Source organism: Odocoileus virginianus, chromosome 19 (assembly GCF_023699985.2).
Source record: "Odocoileus virginianus isolate 20LAN1187 ecotype Illinois chromosome 19, Ovbor_1.2, whole genome shotgun sequence".
Lineage (NCBI taxonomy): Eukaryota > Metazoa > Chordata > Mammalia > Artiodactyla > Cervidae > Odocoileus > Odocoileus virginianus.
Genome location: NC_069692.1, coordinates 4,506,906 through 4,524,033, shown reverse-complemented (window position 1 = coordinate 4,524,033; position 17,128 = coordinate 4,506,906). Strand labels below are relative to the sequence as shown.

Here is a 17,128-nt window from a genome sequence, read left to right as displayed (position 1 = left end):
TACTAGCTATGTATTTTCCATGTAAAGTTGTTAGAGCTTTAGAGTGCAGACAGCTCATGCTCCTGATGAGGGAAAACAGTGGTCTGTGCTGGCTGGGAGGGCCTGGATATGGATACTTAGTCATATTTACTTTTTTCCCACTTTTATACAGCTTGCTGTAGTACAGCCAACTGCAGTGAATATTTCTGCAAATGGTTTTGGATATGCTATTTGTCAGGTATGTAATAATGTTTATTTTTTGTTTTGTTAAATATGACTTGCTATAATAATTCTTTGAGGCACTGATAAATCTTGAACTTAGATGACAAAATTATTAAAGGTTTATTTCTATGACAGCAAAATAAATCACTATCTTTAATAAAAAGTGTTAGAGCTGTTACTAGCTAGTAAGTAGACTAGCAATTATATGAGTTGAAAATGTGTCAGAAGAATATTTCTTGAGTATTAAATACTTTTTGAGGTGAGGGTTAAAATCCTCCAAATGAGTCATGCGAACTGTTGGGAACTCTCACCTTTTTTGTGTGTGAAAATGTAGCTCAGACATAATGCTGGCTAGAGTTTCTATTGTGACTTGATAAATATATAGCGTTTTACTTACCATTTCTTAATATTCATCTAACAATATGAAGGTCAACATGGTATTATAAGTAATTGACTTGAAGATAGGAAATGTGTCCCTTTGATGTAAAATTTTATATTATTGTAAATAAAACAATTAGAGCATAATATGTTCAGTGCTCTACTATAGGAAGGAAATTCAAAGAAATCTACCCTTTATGGTGTAACTGGGATACAGTTAAATGGAGGTAGTATATAAAATACTGAATGGAAGTTATTTTACTTAATAATACATGAAAATCATGGGGACTTAAAACCTATTTTGCATCCCAATAACATGGTTTTAAGTCCCCATGGTTTTTATGTACTACGTACTTGGTTAGAAAAAACAAACCAAACAAACCCTGACAGCTTTACTGAGAAAGTTGTTTAGTTACTAAGTCGTGTCCGACTCTTTTACGACCCCCATGGACTATAGTCCGCCAGGCTCCTCTGTCCATGTGGGATTTCCCAGGGATACTGGAGTGGGTTGCCATTTCCTTCTCCAGGGGATCTTCCCAACCCGGGGATTGAACCCGTGTCTCCTGGTAGACTCTTGGCAGGTGAATTCTTTACCACTGAGCCACCAGGGAAACCCTGAGAAAGTTTTTTAAAAAGACTGTTGTACAGAAAAGCTACTTTTTCAAAAACCAGTATAACTCTCCTGGTTGAGAGAACAGATGCTTTTGCCAAGACACAATGCTTAGGGCACACAGTCAGGTATAATTTAGAAACTTAAGAATAATGTGAAGATTATTTTGTACAATACTCAAAATACAGTAAATGTTTTCTTTTAAACAGGGAAAAAAAATCACAATTAAAAGGAACAGTATTCGATGAAAAGGATAGAAAGAGGAAAGAGTAAATAACTTGTATTGCTCTTTACCAACAAAGACCATGTGAAAATACTCATTCTCAAGCTATCTTTTGATGTGAATAATAAATCCAAAAGTAAATACACAGGATATTTTAGATAAGCTTGAAAAATTATACCTATTTAAACCACCAAATTGGTTTGAATTCATTCTTGATAAACCAAATATAATAAATTACTGTATAGGTAAAGTCAAGTGATTTTTATATGAGGTCTAAGGACACAGCAGTAAATTTGGTACCTACTGGTACCTACTGGTGGGAATGTTCACCAGTTGTTTGTCTGTATCAACATGAAGAAAACAAAGTAGGGACCAATAGGTACTTCTTATAATGGAGAAGAAAATGGCAAAAAAGCTGGTTACCCAGAAATAGGTATTGACATTTCCTTTAGTTAATGTTTTTGAAAGTGCTCTGGAAAAAGCAGGGCAAGGAAGACTCTCAGGTTTGCAGTAGTGTTGACCCCTTTTGAGTGATAAAAAGCAAAGCTATTTTTTAGAAATAAACTGCAAGATTTCTTGGATATAAAGACCCAGTTGACTTGAAATCCATCATTTATTTCATCATCTTTGAAAAACATTGTATAATCAAAAAGAAGCCTTAGCAGTTGAATAGGTTTCTGTTCCACCAAGGCTTTTGGATAAAGATATTTTGATTTATCTTACCAATAGTTCCAGTTTGTGAAAAATGACTCCAGCTGGGCAAAAGACCTTAGAAATTAGTGGATGCTTTCAAGAAACTTGGCAATAGTTTATCTTGTTTCCTCATGGGAATGTTTTACAGTATTTGAAAAAAACAATATCTGTGAATATTGTCCACGATGATCTATGAAATTTTGAATACTACCTAACAATTTTTCTCAATTTTAAAAATCATTGTTTATTTACTTTTATAATTATATTTGTAATAATGATACTTTGCTAGCTGGTAAAACTAAAATTTTTTTAGATTGAAAATTACAAATTTAGTTGAGTTTATCCCAGAGAATCATTACTTAATTTTTAGAATATAAAATTAAACCAGTTTATTGCTAATGACTTATTACTTATGCTCCTTTGTTATTTATTGCAGCTTAATGTAATTTATAATGTGAAAAATTCCAGATCTTCTAAAAGTCGAAGATCTATCCAAGATCAGGAATCATTTGACTTAGATGTTGCTGTAAAAGATAATAAAGATGATGTCAATCACTTGGATTTGAATGTGTGCACAAGGTTGGTATCTAAGTCCTCCCTCTTCCTCCTTAAGAAATATATTTGAATAATTAAATATATATGACTACTTATGGAGAAGGAAATGGCAATCCACTCCAGTATTCTTGCCTGGAGAATTCCATGGACAGAGGAACCTGGTGGTCTACAGTCCATGGGGTCACAAAGAGTCAGACACGACTGAAGTGACTTAGCAGCAGCATATGACTATTTATATATTTAATTATATAACTATAGTTATCTAACTGTATTACTATAAGGAGTTACATTTAGCAAAGATTTCAGTTACACAATATATTTCTGATTACAAACTAGAATGCTAAGTGTATTTAAACCTTTCTCCACATGCCCAAATTATCAATATTTGCAAGTTTTTCTTGTATTTATAATAAACTTTCATAGAAAGTTTTCATAGAAAAGTTTAATGAAACTTAGGTTTAATTTATAAAAACTTTAATTGTTGTTCAGTCACTCAGTCGTGTCTGATTCTTTGTGGCCCCATGGACTGCAGCACACCAGGCTTCCCTGTCTATCACCAGCTCCCGGAGTTTCTCAAACTCATGTCCATTGAATCGGTGGTATTGTCTAACCATCTCATCCTCTGTCGTCCCCTTCTCTTCCTGCCTTCAATTTTTCCCAGCATCAGGGTCTTTTCCAGTGAGTTGGATCTTTGCATCAGGTAGCCAAAGTATTGGAGCTTCAGCTTCAGCATCAGTCCTTCCAATGAATATTCAGGGTTGACTTCCTTTAGGATTGACTGGTTTGATCTCCTTGCTGTCCAAGGGACTCTCAAGAGTCTTCTCCAGCACCATAGTTCAAAAACATCAGGTCTTTGGCACTCAGCCTTCTTTATGTTCCAACTCTCACATCTGTACATGACTACTGGAAAAACTATAGCTTTGACTATATGGATCTTTGTTGGCAAAATGATATTGCTGCTTTAATATGCTATCTAGATTTGTCATAGCTTTTCTTCCAAGGGGCAAGCATCTTTTAATTTTGTGGCTACAGTCACCATCTGCAGTGATTTTGGAGCCCAAGAAAATAAAGTCTGCCACTGTTTCCATTCAAAAGCCTTAATGAATCATGATTAATACTCAAAAATTGATTATTTCTTTTTGTTGGTCATTTTTCCATTAACCAATTATTCTAGGTTCACATTTAACTTTTTGTGTTACGCACTTAACTCAGAACTTCATAAAAGTGCAAATTCAATGAAGAGCCTAGTTTTTTTAAGATACAGTGAAATATTTCCAATTTAGAAGATCTTTGCATTGGATATTTAGGCACTCACAGATTCTGGGAGCATTTAATAAAGTGACTATTAAATTTGGTCTGTGTCCAGAGCATCTGAGGATCTTGTTAAGCAAAAAGTATTCTCTTCAAGACTACTAACTTCACAGATTCAGGGTCTATGAAGCCACCTTCAGCTTTCTTGCTTATTCTGATGCATACAGCAGTTTGAGAGCAACTCCTTCAGAAAGTTCTTGAATCAAGAGACTTTATAGTTTCTTCTTTGTCAATCTACTGTTTAAGCTCGGTGTTACTCTATTATGCACTGATCTTGACGAGCTGCTGCCTGCCCTTTTTAAATATCCCATAGTGTCTGATTGGGCTTTCTTGGTGGCTCAGACAGTAAAGAATCTGCCTGCAATGCAGGAGACCCAGGTTTCATCACTGGGTCAGGAAGATCCCCTGGAGAAGGGAATGGCTACTCACTTCAGTACCCTTGCCTGGAGAATTACATGGACAGAGGAGCCTGGCGGGAGTTGACCATGGCATTGCAAAGAGTCAGACATGACTGAATGGCTAACACTTACTATAGCATCTGATTGACCTTGGACTGTTGGTGGGCTGGATGTCACTGATGTGATACTGAACCTCCAGGTCCTCCTAAGGTCGTCTCTAGGTGTTCCTCCAGGTGGTCAATCTTCTTAGCCATTGCCTGAACCCAGTCTTCTTCATTACTGCTGCCATCCCTACTGTCTTGAGTCTCCTTGTTCCTGATTTTAGTATAAATTGCCACATGTGTTTGCCCCCTTCCTCACCTATTTGGGCATTTTGAACCAGCAGCACGGGAATATCAGAATCTCTGCAGTGGCTTCCTTTTTAGCTGAGAAAGTAGGACTCCCATTATCCTTCACTAAGATTGAAACTGGGCTCTGTTCCAAATAACATCAAGTTATTATCGTTATTATTTAAACAACACCCACCTGCATTTGGGCTTCTCCAGTAGCTCAGACAGTAAAGAATCCGCCTGCAATGCGGGAGACCTGGGTTCGGTCCCTGGATTGGGAAGGTCCCCTGGAGGAGGGCATGGTAACCCACTCCAGTATTCTTGCCTGGAGAATCCCCGTGGACAGAGGAGCCTGGCAGGCTAATGTCCATGGTGTCAGAAAGAGTCGGACACAACTGAGTGACTAAGCACAGCACAGCATCTGCATTTATCACAAACTTACGTGCTAGGCATTGCACCATGACTTGCACATGCAACTCATTTAATCCTTAGAGTTATTCTATAAAGTTGGTGCTATTATTATCCCTGATTTTCTCATTCACTCCTTCAGTCATTCATTCACTCAGTAAGTATTGGCTGAGTTTCCATTATGTAGTGTCAGGATTTGGAATGTTAAGGTTAGCCAAAAAGATATAGCCTTATCTTCACAGTACTTACTATTTGAAAGAGGAGACAAAAATTAATAAAAATGATTCCTGAAAACAATGTTACTGAACTCAGGTTTGGCTGCTGGCTGTTTAGAAATCAATACTCAGGAGACAGTTGCTGGTTGAAAGGAAAGATGCTTTAATAAGAAAAACTGGCAGTCTGGGGAGAAGGTGGACTCATGTCCTGAGACCAGCTCTGAGGATTCTGCTCAGTAGTAATGGTTTTTAAAGGGAAACTGGGAAAACGGTCTGTCGGTCATTGAGGTGGGAGTCGGAGCCATCACCACCTTGCCGTGCATGCAGGCTTGTCTACTTCTTATGATCTTTCTCTAGATGCTGTCTTGTTCATATAGTTTGTTCATGAGATTACTTAAAGGGGAAGCTAGGAAAGAGATCTGGTCATCTGTTAATTATTTATTCTTCATTTGTACTCCTTTGATCTATGGAAAGAACCAACAGGCTAGGCAAGATACTGTGTGATCAAAAGATTTGAGAAGTGTGCTTGGCCAGAGGTGAGCAGAATATGGGGGCGCCTGGTTTAAGGTTAGTTACAATGCAGCTTTGCTAAAATGACAAGAAGAGAGCTTTCCTGAGGAGGGTGGTTTCCTGCAAAGAGCTGCTTAGAGAAAATCAATAAAATTCTAGTTTTGAAAAGGGCAAATTGTTCTTATGGGGCCATGAGATGGATTTTACCTCTTAGGGAGGTCAGGTGGAGACACAGAAGAGGAAAATAAAGTGAAACTGAGATTCAGACCATGATGGGGCTTCACTATAAGGGGCTCATGTAAAAATGCACAATTCCAAATCTTATTCCAGCATCAGGAGTCAGATGGGCAATAAACTTTGCTATGTAGAGGACATCTATATCTTTGTGTGTGTGTGTGTAGGATCTGGAGAAGGTGTTTTAATCAGGGTTGGGGGCTTTACAAAAAGGATCTAGACTCTGCAACTAGTTTTCTGAGAAAAATCTGCTATGAGATACAAATAGCATTCTAAATGAATTCATTCAGTGACACTTTATAAAAAGAAAAACTGGTGTTTCAGGCTCTTTATTCTCGTTAGTAAGGTCCAAGCTCTTACTCACCTCAGACAGGGTTTCTCTGTGGCATGGCAATTTAACAAGTTCTACCCCTGGCTGGTGGAAAGACCAGGTCAGCTAAGGCACTTCTGATGATACACTGCAGTCATCGAATCTAGGCAGGTTGGCTGTTTTTCTCATCTCTAAAACCCTTCCAATTTTAATGCCCATATTGGTTTTCAGCAGCATCTCTTCTTGAGCACATTACCAGCAGATGGTTTTGACTGCCTGGGGTTGCCAGCCAGCCACAGTCAGCACTTGTACTGTATGGCTTTTCAATCAGTCATGTTTGGCAGGCATCAGTTTGCTGCTTGGAAAAGTGAGATTTTCTACTGGCTCTTCTTGCTTTTGCCATTTAAAGGACAACAGGAACTTAACTGAATGATGCTGAGACCTCCATCTTGGAGACAAACTCCTTTCCATAATGACACTGGGCTCCTTCAGATCCAAACTAAAAGCTCTTGCCACCTAGTCTTTTTTAGAAAAATATTTATTTTAAAGGAGACAAAATGTTGTTGGTGCCCAGATGCTTTGATGCTCACAATGTGTACAGCAGGGTTAGAAAAGAAGCCGTGTAATAAAACTTTCCCAGGCTTGTCATTCTCCCAAGGTGACCAAAGAAAATACAACATTTGCTCCACGTATGTGGGAGAAGAAAGGGAAGGACCTTCCCTACTGGTCTTCTTTTTCTAAAACCAGATGAAGAACAGGTTGTTGAAGACTTGGCCGCCATCTCCCGCTAACTGGTCAAGTGATGCCTCTTTTTCAGTTCCTGGCCTTGAGCCGGAGAACTTAGTACCGTCAACTTTTGAGAAAATGAAAAATGCAATGCAATTTGGAATCAACCACTGGAAAACAGAGTTGCCTGCTGAAGGGGCAAAGGTTGCCCTCATTACAGCCCAGGCGCCTAAGCCAGCAGCGTTGTAGGCATTTCATGCTGGCTGACAAGTGGACCCACTGTTCTCTTCCTCATGTGGTTGAAAGTTATAGGAATTTCAGACCTGTAAAGAAAGGGTCACCTTTTTACAGTTTTCTACAGTAACTTACTTCAACGAAACAGTAAATATCTGGAGTAACACTTGGCAGTTTAAATTTCTATATGCAGATAGTTTGCCAACAGCTGTAGGTTTTTCCTAAAGGGTTTCTGTCTCTCCTGTCACCCTTGATTTAGGTTTCTGGGACCAGCCAGAAGCGGCATGGCCCTTATGGAAGTCAGCCTGCTCAGCGGTTTTACTGTGTCCTCAGACGCCATTCCCCTGAGCGATACTGTGAGAAAAGTCGAACACGACCATGGGAAGCTCAGCCTCTACTTAGACTCTGTAAGTACTGACGCCCGAGTTTCCCCTCGGCAACCACCGACGACACCACTCTTTCCTGTGCTCAGAAGTGCGTTCACCTCCCGCGTTTCCTTGACGTCGTCATTGTGGCGTTTGGCGCCCCGAGTGCCTTTCACATGGCAGCCATCTGTTGTCAACACTAACAAGACATTATTATAGAATTGGTTTAAAGAGAATTACTATTAATGGTGAGCCTAATGGAAGTCTTGATAATGGAATTATTATTTCATACGAGATGTTCAACACAGAAATTGTTGTGACGTATTTTCCGAAATATAGTCCAGATCTCAAATAGAGAACTCCTGTGCTTCAAGGAATTGCTGAACATGTTTATTTAAATGCTGCTGATGGTGAAAGCTTTAATTACATGTTTTAAAATGCTCATGAGGGACTTCCCTGCTGGTCCAGTGGTTAAGAATCCTGCTGCCAGTGCAAGGGACCTGGGTTCCGTCCCTGGTCTGGGAACTAGGATCCCACATGCCGTGAGGCAATATGTGCCACAGTTCCTGAGCCCACGTTCTAGAGCCCATAAGCTGCAACTGGAGAGAAACCTGAGCTCCCGGAGTTGGTGGTCTGCGACAAGAAAAGCCACTGCAGTGAGAAGCCTGCATAGCACAGCTAGAGAGTAGCCCCCGCTTGCCACGACTCGAGAAAGCCCCAGGTAGCAGTGAAGACCCAGCACAGGGTGCGTTCATGAGAGAAAAAGCGTTTAATACATCCCAAAGGGGTTAACATTCCTGCACTGCAAAGTCAGCTGCTTAAATCATAGAATATTCTCAGAGGTTTGGTCTTTACACTAAGTTATTAAATAATGTAATTACATCATATAATTTTCATGTACTCTTCCCATTGCTGTATGAAAATTACTGATTCAGGAATAAGGTGCATAAAATATTGTGAGAAAGATTAGTATGGAATTCAAGACTCGTTATGTCTCAAAACTGCTGGCATGTAAGTGTATTCTTCTGACATCTATATGAAATTTATATGTGGAGTTGAAATTGAGTTTTAAGTGTTCTTAGGGTTTCATGTTACGAGGCGGGAATATGTATGTATCTTATTCCAGTTTTGCAAAGTGTGAATCAGAATTATATTGCTTTAGCAGTGACTCTACTTTTAAAAAGCTAGTTCCTAAATATTCTCCTTGTTTTAAGACTTCAAAAACCACTTTGGTTAATCAGCTGTTAAAATGAATTCAAAGTCTCTAGATTCTTTTGCTGTCCAGTAATTTTAATATCTTAAATACTGCTTGACAGTCATGGGCCTAATTTAGGGTTTGAAAAATGCATTTAATGTTTCTATATTTAATAATGTAATTAGGTTTGGAGTTTGTCCTGTGTCTCTGATGTTCTTGTTAATGGCTATTTTTAGTGTCCATTACATTTTGACTGATTAATTTTACTTTTTGCTTCCTGCTAATTGGTATGTAATGAAATGTTTGAAGGAATTTATTAATTTCAGATTCCTTAACCAGTACTGTTTGCCAGATTGGCATTAAATACCTTTCCTGGAGGCAAAGAGGCTGGCCTTTTGTACCCCATCTTGGTCAGTTACTGGTTGGGAACTGCTCTCCCCTGACTCTGAGGTTACTTCACTTCTTGGATGAGGTGGCTCCCGTGAGCTGAGGGTGATTCTCCAGAGAAGGGGACTGGGGTGAGTCAGTAGCAGCAACCGGGATGGAGTGCAAGCCTGAGAGAACGGTTTCGCTGAAGCACCAAGGCCAGGGGCATGCACCTTGGGCTCCTGCATCCTTATCCATTCTAATTCTCAGTATCTGTTTTGGTAAAATGGAAGTAAGAACCATACTGATCATGCAAAGATTGTTTTACAAAATAAATGATGTGATTTATGTACAGTGCTTACCACAGTACTGGGTGTGTAGAAATGCTGCCTAAATGTTAATTTCTATAACTGTTTGATAAATGATAAGAGAAAGAAATGTCTTTTATCATGAGCACAGCCTGCCATCCCTTTAAAAGTCTTCTGTATTTTTCAAGGTAAATGAAACCCAGTTTTGTGTTGATATTCCTGCTGTGAGAAGCTTTAGAGTGTCAAATACACAAGATGCTTCAGTGTCCATAGTGGACTACTATGAACCAAGTAAGTGTGTTTTGGAGTTCCCAGTACTTTAGGAGTTAAGCCAGGCTTTCATTCATTCAAAGTGGCCTTCTATTGAATTAGTTTTGTGGGGGAGGGTATAGTTGGGGGTAGTGAAGGAGGTGGTGCAGCAGGAGGTGAGCTTTCCATTTAAATGAAGACAACTGATAATTTACAAAATATAATCACAAGATAGTATTTTGCATATATTAAAATGATGTTTTTGCTCATAATATTTAAGGTTTTCAACTCACAGTTAAAATTAAAAAAAAGCAACAACTACAAAACGGACACAGAGAGTCCAGTTATGTTTTGTTTCCAAGGTTCTTCTCTTGTTCCAAGCACCCACTCCATCTGGTTCTGGTTTTAAAACAAGACTTCTTCAGGAGAGAACGTGAACAGCATCCGTGTTGGCAAACCTCAGTGGGATTTAGCTGTTTCTTCACTAAGGGAGTCTTGTTTTGCTAAAATGTATTTATTATAACAGATTTTTTTTTTTATCATTTCAAGAAAAATATAGTCTGAAAAATACCTTGAGCTGCTTTGATTTTACTGGTAACTTTTACTTTATAAAATATTAGAAATTTATTATGTGAAAGCAGAGATCTGGTTTGGAGGTCATCTAAGCTGATCAGGACAAGTCTCTGTTCAGTCAGGGAGTGATTTTTCACCAGTGTGAGACCTGCAGGCTAACATTTCTGCTTGTAATCACATTCGTCCTGAATGAGCACTCCTAGCGGCTCAGAATCATCAGAATGCATGAGAATCGTGAACATTTTCATGTCCCAGGCAGCTGTAGATAATTACACTTTAGAGTATGAGGACCTGTTCGCATGGTTGGAGTCTGCAGGGTATTCAAGAGGTAGCACCACCTTGCTCTCCTTCTAAGTCAACAAGCCAGTTCCTCTCTTCTTTTGCTTCCTATTGGAGTTGGGGTAGAGCATTCACCCAGTTCTTGTGGGACATTAACGGGACAAACTGATGCAGCATTTTTTTTTTTTTTTTCTGATGAAAGGATGAAAGACTCAGGTAGAGACTCAGTGACAAAATAACAAATTTATCCAAATTTGTTATTTAATCTAGTTGAAAGATTCTCCAACTGATATTTCTCAGGTGTATGGAGAATATTTTAAACATTTAAGAAGCAAAAAAGATTCAGTCTCCATAAAGTTTTTTTTTGTGGAAAATGACTTATGTATTGGGGGGCATTTAAAATGACAACATGGGTAAGATCACGATAATAAAACCCATTCTGAAAAACTCTATAGAGTCAGAAAGCATATTTATAATATTTAAAACAATGAAAAGCCATGAAGGAATTTGAAAATAGAAAGTTTCTTAAAAACTGTAAAAATTAAAATCATTTATGCCTTATAGTAAGTTTATTATAATGCTATTGGTGCTTTATATAGTTTTTAAAATATTAGCTTGTACTATAAAATATACTCAAGTTCAGTAGTTTTAGAGACTATGAGCTTAACATTTTAAGACGCTGGAACAAGGCGTCACACAGAGTTCTTTTCACATTTTTGCCTTTTAAAATAAAGTCCACGTAAACATTTCTCTTCAGTAGTTCTAAGGATTAGAACTTTACTTGAAGGCATAGAAAATATCGTCCAAAAATGAAGTCTCAAGGAGGCTAAAACACCCTCAAGGTACAGCCTTTCCCTTTCCAGGAAGGGTTTCAGGTTGCGCTTGACCTGAGCCTTGCAGCTGGGGTCTGTTTTTTCCTCTTTTAATGCCAGCCAGCTGCTGGTGGTACAGAAATTGCACTTGAAAGCACCGTTTCTCTCTTGGACTTGCTTCGCAGTTTGGGCTCCTGGCAGTTTTGCTGTTTTTCTTGTAAAGAAAAATAAGATTATGTGAAGAATGGAAAACTCAGAAAAGTGTATCGATAGGCTCTTAAGTTTTGGCAGAGTACCCGTTTCCAAACGCAGGAGGCATCTAAAGCGACGTCTGCCTCTTTGAACAGGGCGGCGAGCGGTGAGAAGCTACAACTCCAGGGCGCAGCTGACCTCCTGTGACCTCTGCGGGGACGCGCTCGCCTGCGGCCCCTGCGCGCGGGCCCCGGCCGGCCTCCCGCGCCTGGCCGCCCGCCTCCTCCTCCTCTGCCCCGCGCTTCTGCTCTCCTTGCAGCCTTGGCCGTGATTTGCTTCCTGAAGACTCCATGAAACACTTGCATTTCCAAAAGCCACACGTGACTGTCTTGTCGTCATAATCAGATATTACCTCGGTTTGGAAAATAAATGTTTTTCTCTTTATGAGTTGGGAGGCGGGTAGAAGTGGGGGAGACGTATTAATAACAACAGGTCCTTGTATGTGTAGCTGCGTAGATCTTTTCTTTCCCCCCTGACTTCTGTGTGGAACAAAAAAATAAGAATTATTGCAGCTGTATTCTTTTATTTTCCCCTCTTAAAATCTTTTAGGATTTTTTTTGGAGGTGGTGTTTTCTCCAGAATAAATGCATTATTTTAGATGATTCTTTTCATTTTTTAGAAGAAGTGAGTGAGCCTGGATTCTTAAGCACTGCTGTATGTCAGTCTCTGCTTTAGTAGTAGCCGTGAAAAGGCCCAAGGGAAGAGCTTGTTCTGTGCCTTCCATATCCACCCCAAACCCCTGCCCACCCCACCCATCCCAGCTGCCTCAGTGCTGTGCTGAGCTGTGCTAAGTCGCTTCAGTCCTGTCCAACTCTTTTTGATCCTATGAACCTGCCAGGCTCCTCTGTCCATGGGATTCTCCAGGCAAGATTACTGGAGGAGGTTGCCATGCCCTCCTCCAGGGGATCTTCCCGGCCCAGGGATTGAACCCACGTCTCCTGCATTGGCAGGCAGGTTCTTTCCCACTAGTGACCCCCTGGGAACCCCATGGTCTCTACATCTTTCTTGATCAGATATAGTGTTTTTCTTTAGGATGGAGGTGGTGATTTTTTTTTTTTTTTAAGGAAAGTGATGTTGTTCCACTCCAGATGTAGTTGCATACCCTATCCCTTGCTTTTCGCCTGTTTTCCCTCTGGAGGGAAGCAGAGAGACTGGGCTTTGCTGTGCTGCCCATGGCTCAGAGGTTGGGGTCACTGGGAAGTGATCAGAGGAGCCCTGGGTGATGTTCTCTGTGAACCCAGCCCCACATGCAGGATTGTTCAGGCTGAGGGTCAGAGAGCATTGCCACATGTGCCTTATGGGACTTGGACAAGAAGATCCTAGACCAGGAGACACATGTGACAACTCATGGGGGATGCTCAGTTGGAAACTGAAAGTGTTAGTCACTCAGTCATGTCTGACTCTTTACGACCCCGTGGACTGTAGCCCACCAGGCACCTCTGTCCATGGCATTCTCCCCAAGATTGCTGGAGTGGGTAGCCATTCCCTTCTCCCGGGGGTTTTCCCAACCGAGGGCTTGAACCCAGGTCTCCTGCATTGTAGGAGGATTCTTTACCATCTGAGCCACCAGGGGGACACAACCGAATCCTGAACGAGATGCAGCAGACTGACCTCCCTGTGGTCTGGGAAAGAAGCTGGGGTTTGATGGGGGTCAGAGAGGGGTGAAGCACTGTACAGTGTTGGCCAGGGTCCTGTGGAACCTTCTAGATTCAGGTGTCTGAGCGTCAGACCACCAGCTGTCCACTGACATCTAATGCTTGCTCTGAACCTTACAGAAGATTCTTGAATTTTGAGCATCTGGCTCATTGGTTACCTGGTATTCAGAAGGATAATACTCTTTTATGTGAGTGACGTTTTAAAGAAAGATTCCTTTCTTCTCCTTTTTCTGTTTGTCTTCTTTTGTCACCTCTTTCTTTTTTCATTCTTCCTTTCCCTGCCTTCTTTCTTTCTTCTTTCCTATTGAAAAATATTGAAATATTTTAGATACATCAAAAAATGTAAAGATCTTTTACTAAATTCAAAAAGTGGTTTAATTTTACTCCTGAACTCAGCATTTATCTCAAGGGGATGTAGAAATGTAATTGTCATGGGCTCCAAAGAAGCTGCGTTATACTATTTTCAGCTGTTTAAAAATAAATCCAAAATTAAAATATACAAATAATATATTTTAAAGTGAATTTTGAAAAGAATATTTTTATTTTAGTGAATTTAAAGAAATTACAGTGGAGTGGATATTCATGGGTTGCTTATGGATATTTTGGACACAAAGGTAGGAATTACTAATATTCAGGCTTTTAAAGCTTAAATCCTGAATGTAGAAAATAGGTCCTTAGAGGATGGTCTATGGAGAGAAGGCAGTTAAATAACAAATATATAATTTTCTTGTATATACTTTCAAGTGGGGAAAAGTTTTTAGTTGTGTTACCCCTTTGAAACAGTCTGATCTGAAAAAGACACTTGGGTTTGGGCTTTCCTGTGTGGGATTTTTGGCTTTTATATGTTAGGACTTCTTTGGAGGTGAAAGTATCTTAAAATGAACTTGGAGGAGGATATTGGCAAAGGATCCCGCTTCCCCTACCCCGCTGCCCAGAGAAACTCAGACTACCCATCAATAGCTTTCGATTCTGTATATACTGTTCATTCCAGACTTCAAGTATAGAATCTTAGGAAACACAAGAATGGAAAGCCGTTGAAAGATGGTGTACATTTTAAAAAATGTATTTCCTCATTTAAAAACTAGAGATCTGATTTTTTTTTTGTGAATTATTTCAGAGTTTTGGGTTAAACACTTACCTTGTAACTAATATTTTAATGTTAAAAATACATTACAGATGTATTAAAACGTATTGAAGGTGAGGAGGAGGATGGGATTGAGGAGGAAGAGCAGGAGGGGACGCAGTGGGGCGGGGCGGTCCATGGTTGGAGGTGCGCGGGCAGAGGGGATGCCTGCGTCTTCCTCCATCACGCTGCTCGGAGGCAGCCTCTGTGACAGCCGTGGGCTGGGATGAAGAGGGTCCAAAAAAGCCACAGGCATCTGGGTTAAAGGAGAGCAGTAGTAGCAGGAATCGACATTATTAACTCTTCTTCACATGCTGTGAGTAACAATTAGAAACCTTGTTGTGCCTTTTACTTTCCTGATGGTGAAACTTCTCCAGTGCCCTCAATTTCACTTACTGCTACAAATCTGAAGTCTCTCCTTCTTTCCTGCCGAGTGGGAACCTCATTATTAAGACACCAGCATATGTTGCTTCCAGTTTTGACTGACCAGAGGTTCCAGACATGGAATGTTGGGAATAACTAGTAGCCACATAAATTCAAGGACAGATCAACACTATTATATTTGGTTTCAACACGTTACTGCCTTCAGTTATAATTCTAAAAAAGTAATTAAGACCCATTAAAATATGTTGGGTCAATGAAAAAATTCCTATTATTGTATTGTCCATTATACTTTAGTAAGATTTTAAAAATACTCTAACAATAACTTTGGTTTAGTATTTTGGTTATATTATAATCTGTGGAACATTGTGTTAAAATCCAGATATATGCTTATTGCCTAACAATTTGTTGCTTACATATGCAATGCTATATTCTACATGTGGGAATTTTCAGAGTTGTACATAGCGTAATTCTCCCTGTTTCCATTTTTTGAGCCTGAGTGTAATATTTTTTTTAAAAAGGCTATATTTAACCATAATTTCTTTTTATGTTAAATTTAGTTACAAATATTCTGGCAACAGAATGCTAGTAATCTTTATTTTGATTATTTTGATTCAATTCAGTTATTCTGATATCATTCATTTTGATGTCATTCAACGTTTCTGACCATCCAGTTTTAAAAATTGGAGCTATGATTTTTCTTTATCATTCTTTAAAGGAGCCATTTTATTAGTCTTCCAGCATGTAATCTGGAGTTTTTTGTAACAACCTCATTTCTAATTTGCTTTATTGGAGTTTAATATTGATTTTTATAAAAATATGTTGTAAATAGCTCCCTGACAAGGTTCTTTATCATAAAGACAGTACTTACTTGGAGTTCGTCAAGTAGCTCCCATGGGTCCTGGTGCCATTACTTTTTCTTGGGTGCATAATTTTCTTGCATTTTGTAAATTTGAGACAGTTAGTGGACTGACTCTTGGAGAAGCTTCAGAACCTTATATACCCTAAGTATATAAGTATATATACACTTATATACCCTAAAAGGCTTCTATTAGAAGAATATTCTATTTTTTGTTTGTTTTCAAATTCCAGTAAAGCATAGCACATTTTAGAACTTAAAAATTTCCTGTCATCTACTCAATTGATATTCATGTTAATATTAAATATCTTAAGTTGTGTTGGGAGTAATTTGAGGTACAATTATTTTTATCACTACTTTCTTCAGGAAACTAAGCAATAAATATACATTTTTAATAAATATATCAGTTGTGGGTAGGCTTGTTTCAAAACTATTTCTAGACATTGAATTGTGTTTTCATGTGCCTCATCATAAGAGTGCCACATGCATCATTCCATAAAATGTTGCCATTTCATTTCAATAGTTATAATACAGGAAAATAGACATTTCCTGGGTGATTTCTGAGTTTCTCACTTCACAGGACACTTACACATTGGTATGTGTGTGTCTTTGTAATAAAGATGATATTGGTACATATTTAAGAAAAAATTCTGTATCACGAGACCATGATTTACCTCTCTTCTGTCAGGGTATTGAATCAGTGGTAGAGCATAGTTCCATGTTCCACTTATAGATCTTTAAGATTTATCTTTGATATAGTTAATAGAATGTGGCTGTATTCTGGTCCCTCAAACCTTTATGTTTTGGATTTCTACTGAGGTGCAGTTGATGTGGTAGAGTCAATTTCTTTTGTACACAGTAGGCTTTATAAAATTTTATTCACAAATCTATTTTAAGACCTTGTTGGCATATAAGAAGGATACTATTGAAATAAAACATTTTCACAGAAACTAAAGCTTTATATATTGAACCAGGGTGATTCTGAAAGCTTAAATTTTAAATGTTAGAGTATTGTTATATTGTTAATTGTACTTGATTATGTATTCAATAGAAAATCATGTTTTATCAATAAAAATGAAAATTTCCATAGATTTATTACCAGTGCTGTTTTTATTTTGTATCATATGTATAGCCCATCTCTTTTACCTAAACCTATTTAATGAAGAGGAATGGGATGTCTGAGAGTAGATTTGAGGGGTGATTATTGTGTTAGATTTTGACATAATGAAAGGAGAGAAACTTGGCCACCAGTAGCCTTCACTTCCCTCCTCATTCTTTGCACTTGTTGGAGTGGGATGTGTGAAGAGGTAAGTGATATACAAGTGAAAGATGTGAGGTGAGGACTCACTTAGCTTCTGGAAATTGTGCAGAAATAC

The 17,128-nt window shown here is 38.9% G+C and overlaps 1 protein-coding gene across 1 annotated transcript in view; it reads left to right on the top strand.

Moving 5' to 3' along the window:
• Positions 1-16,843, top strand: part of CD109 (CD109 molecule) — a 137,505-nt gene extending 120,662 nt beyond the window's left edge. Inside the window, exons 29-33 of the mRNA XM_070480792.1 lie at positions 152-217; positions 2,542-2,684; positions 7,595-7,742; positions 9,758-9,860; positions 11,830-16,843. Of these exons, the coding sequence (XP_070336893.1) occupies positions 152-217; positions 2,542-2,684; positions 7,595-7,742; positions 9,758-9,860; positions 11,830-12,005 (636 nt within the window). The 3' untranslated portion in view covers positions 12,006-16,843. The remainder of the gene's footprint in view (positions 1-151; positions 218-2,541; positions 2,685-7,594; positions 7,743-9,757; positions 9,861-11,829) is intronic.
• The last annotated feature ends 285 nt before the right edge of the window (positions 16,844-17,128 follow it).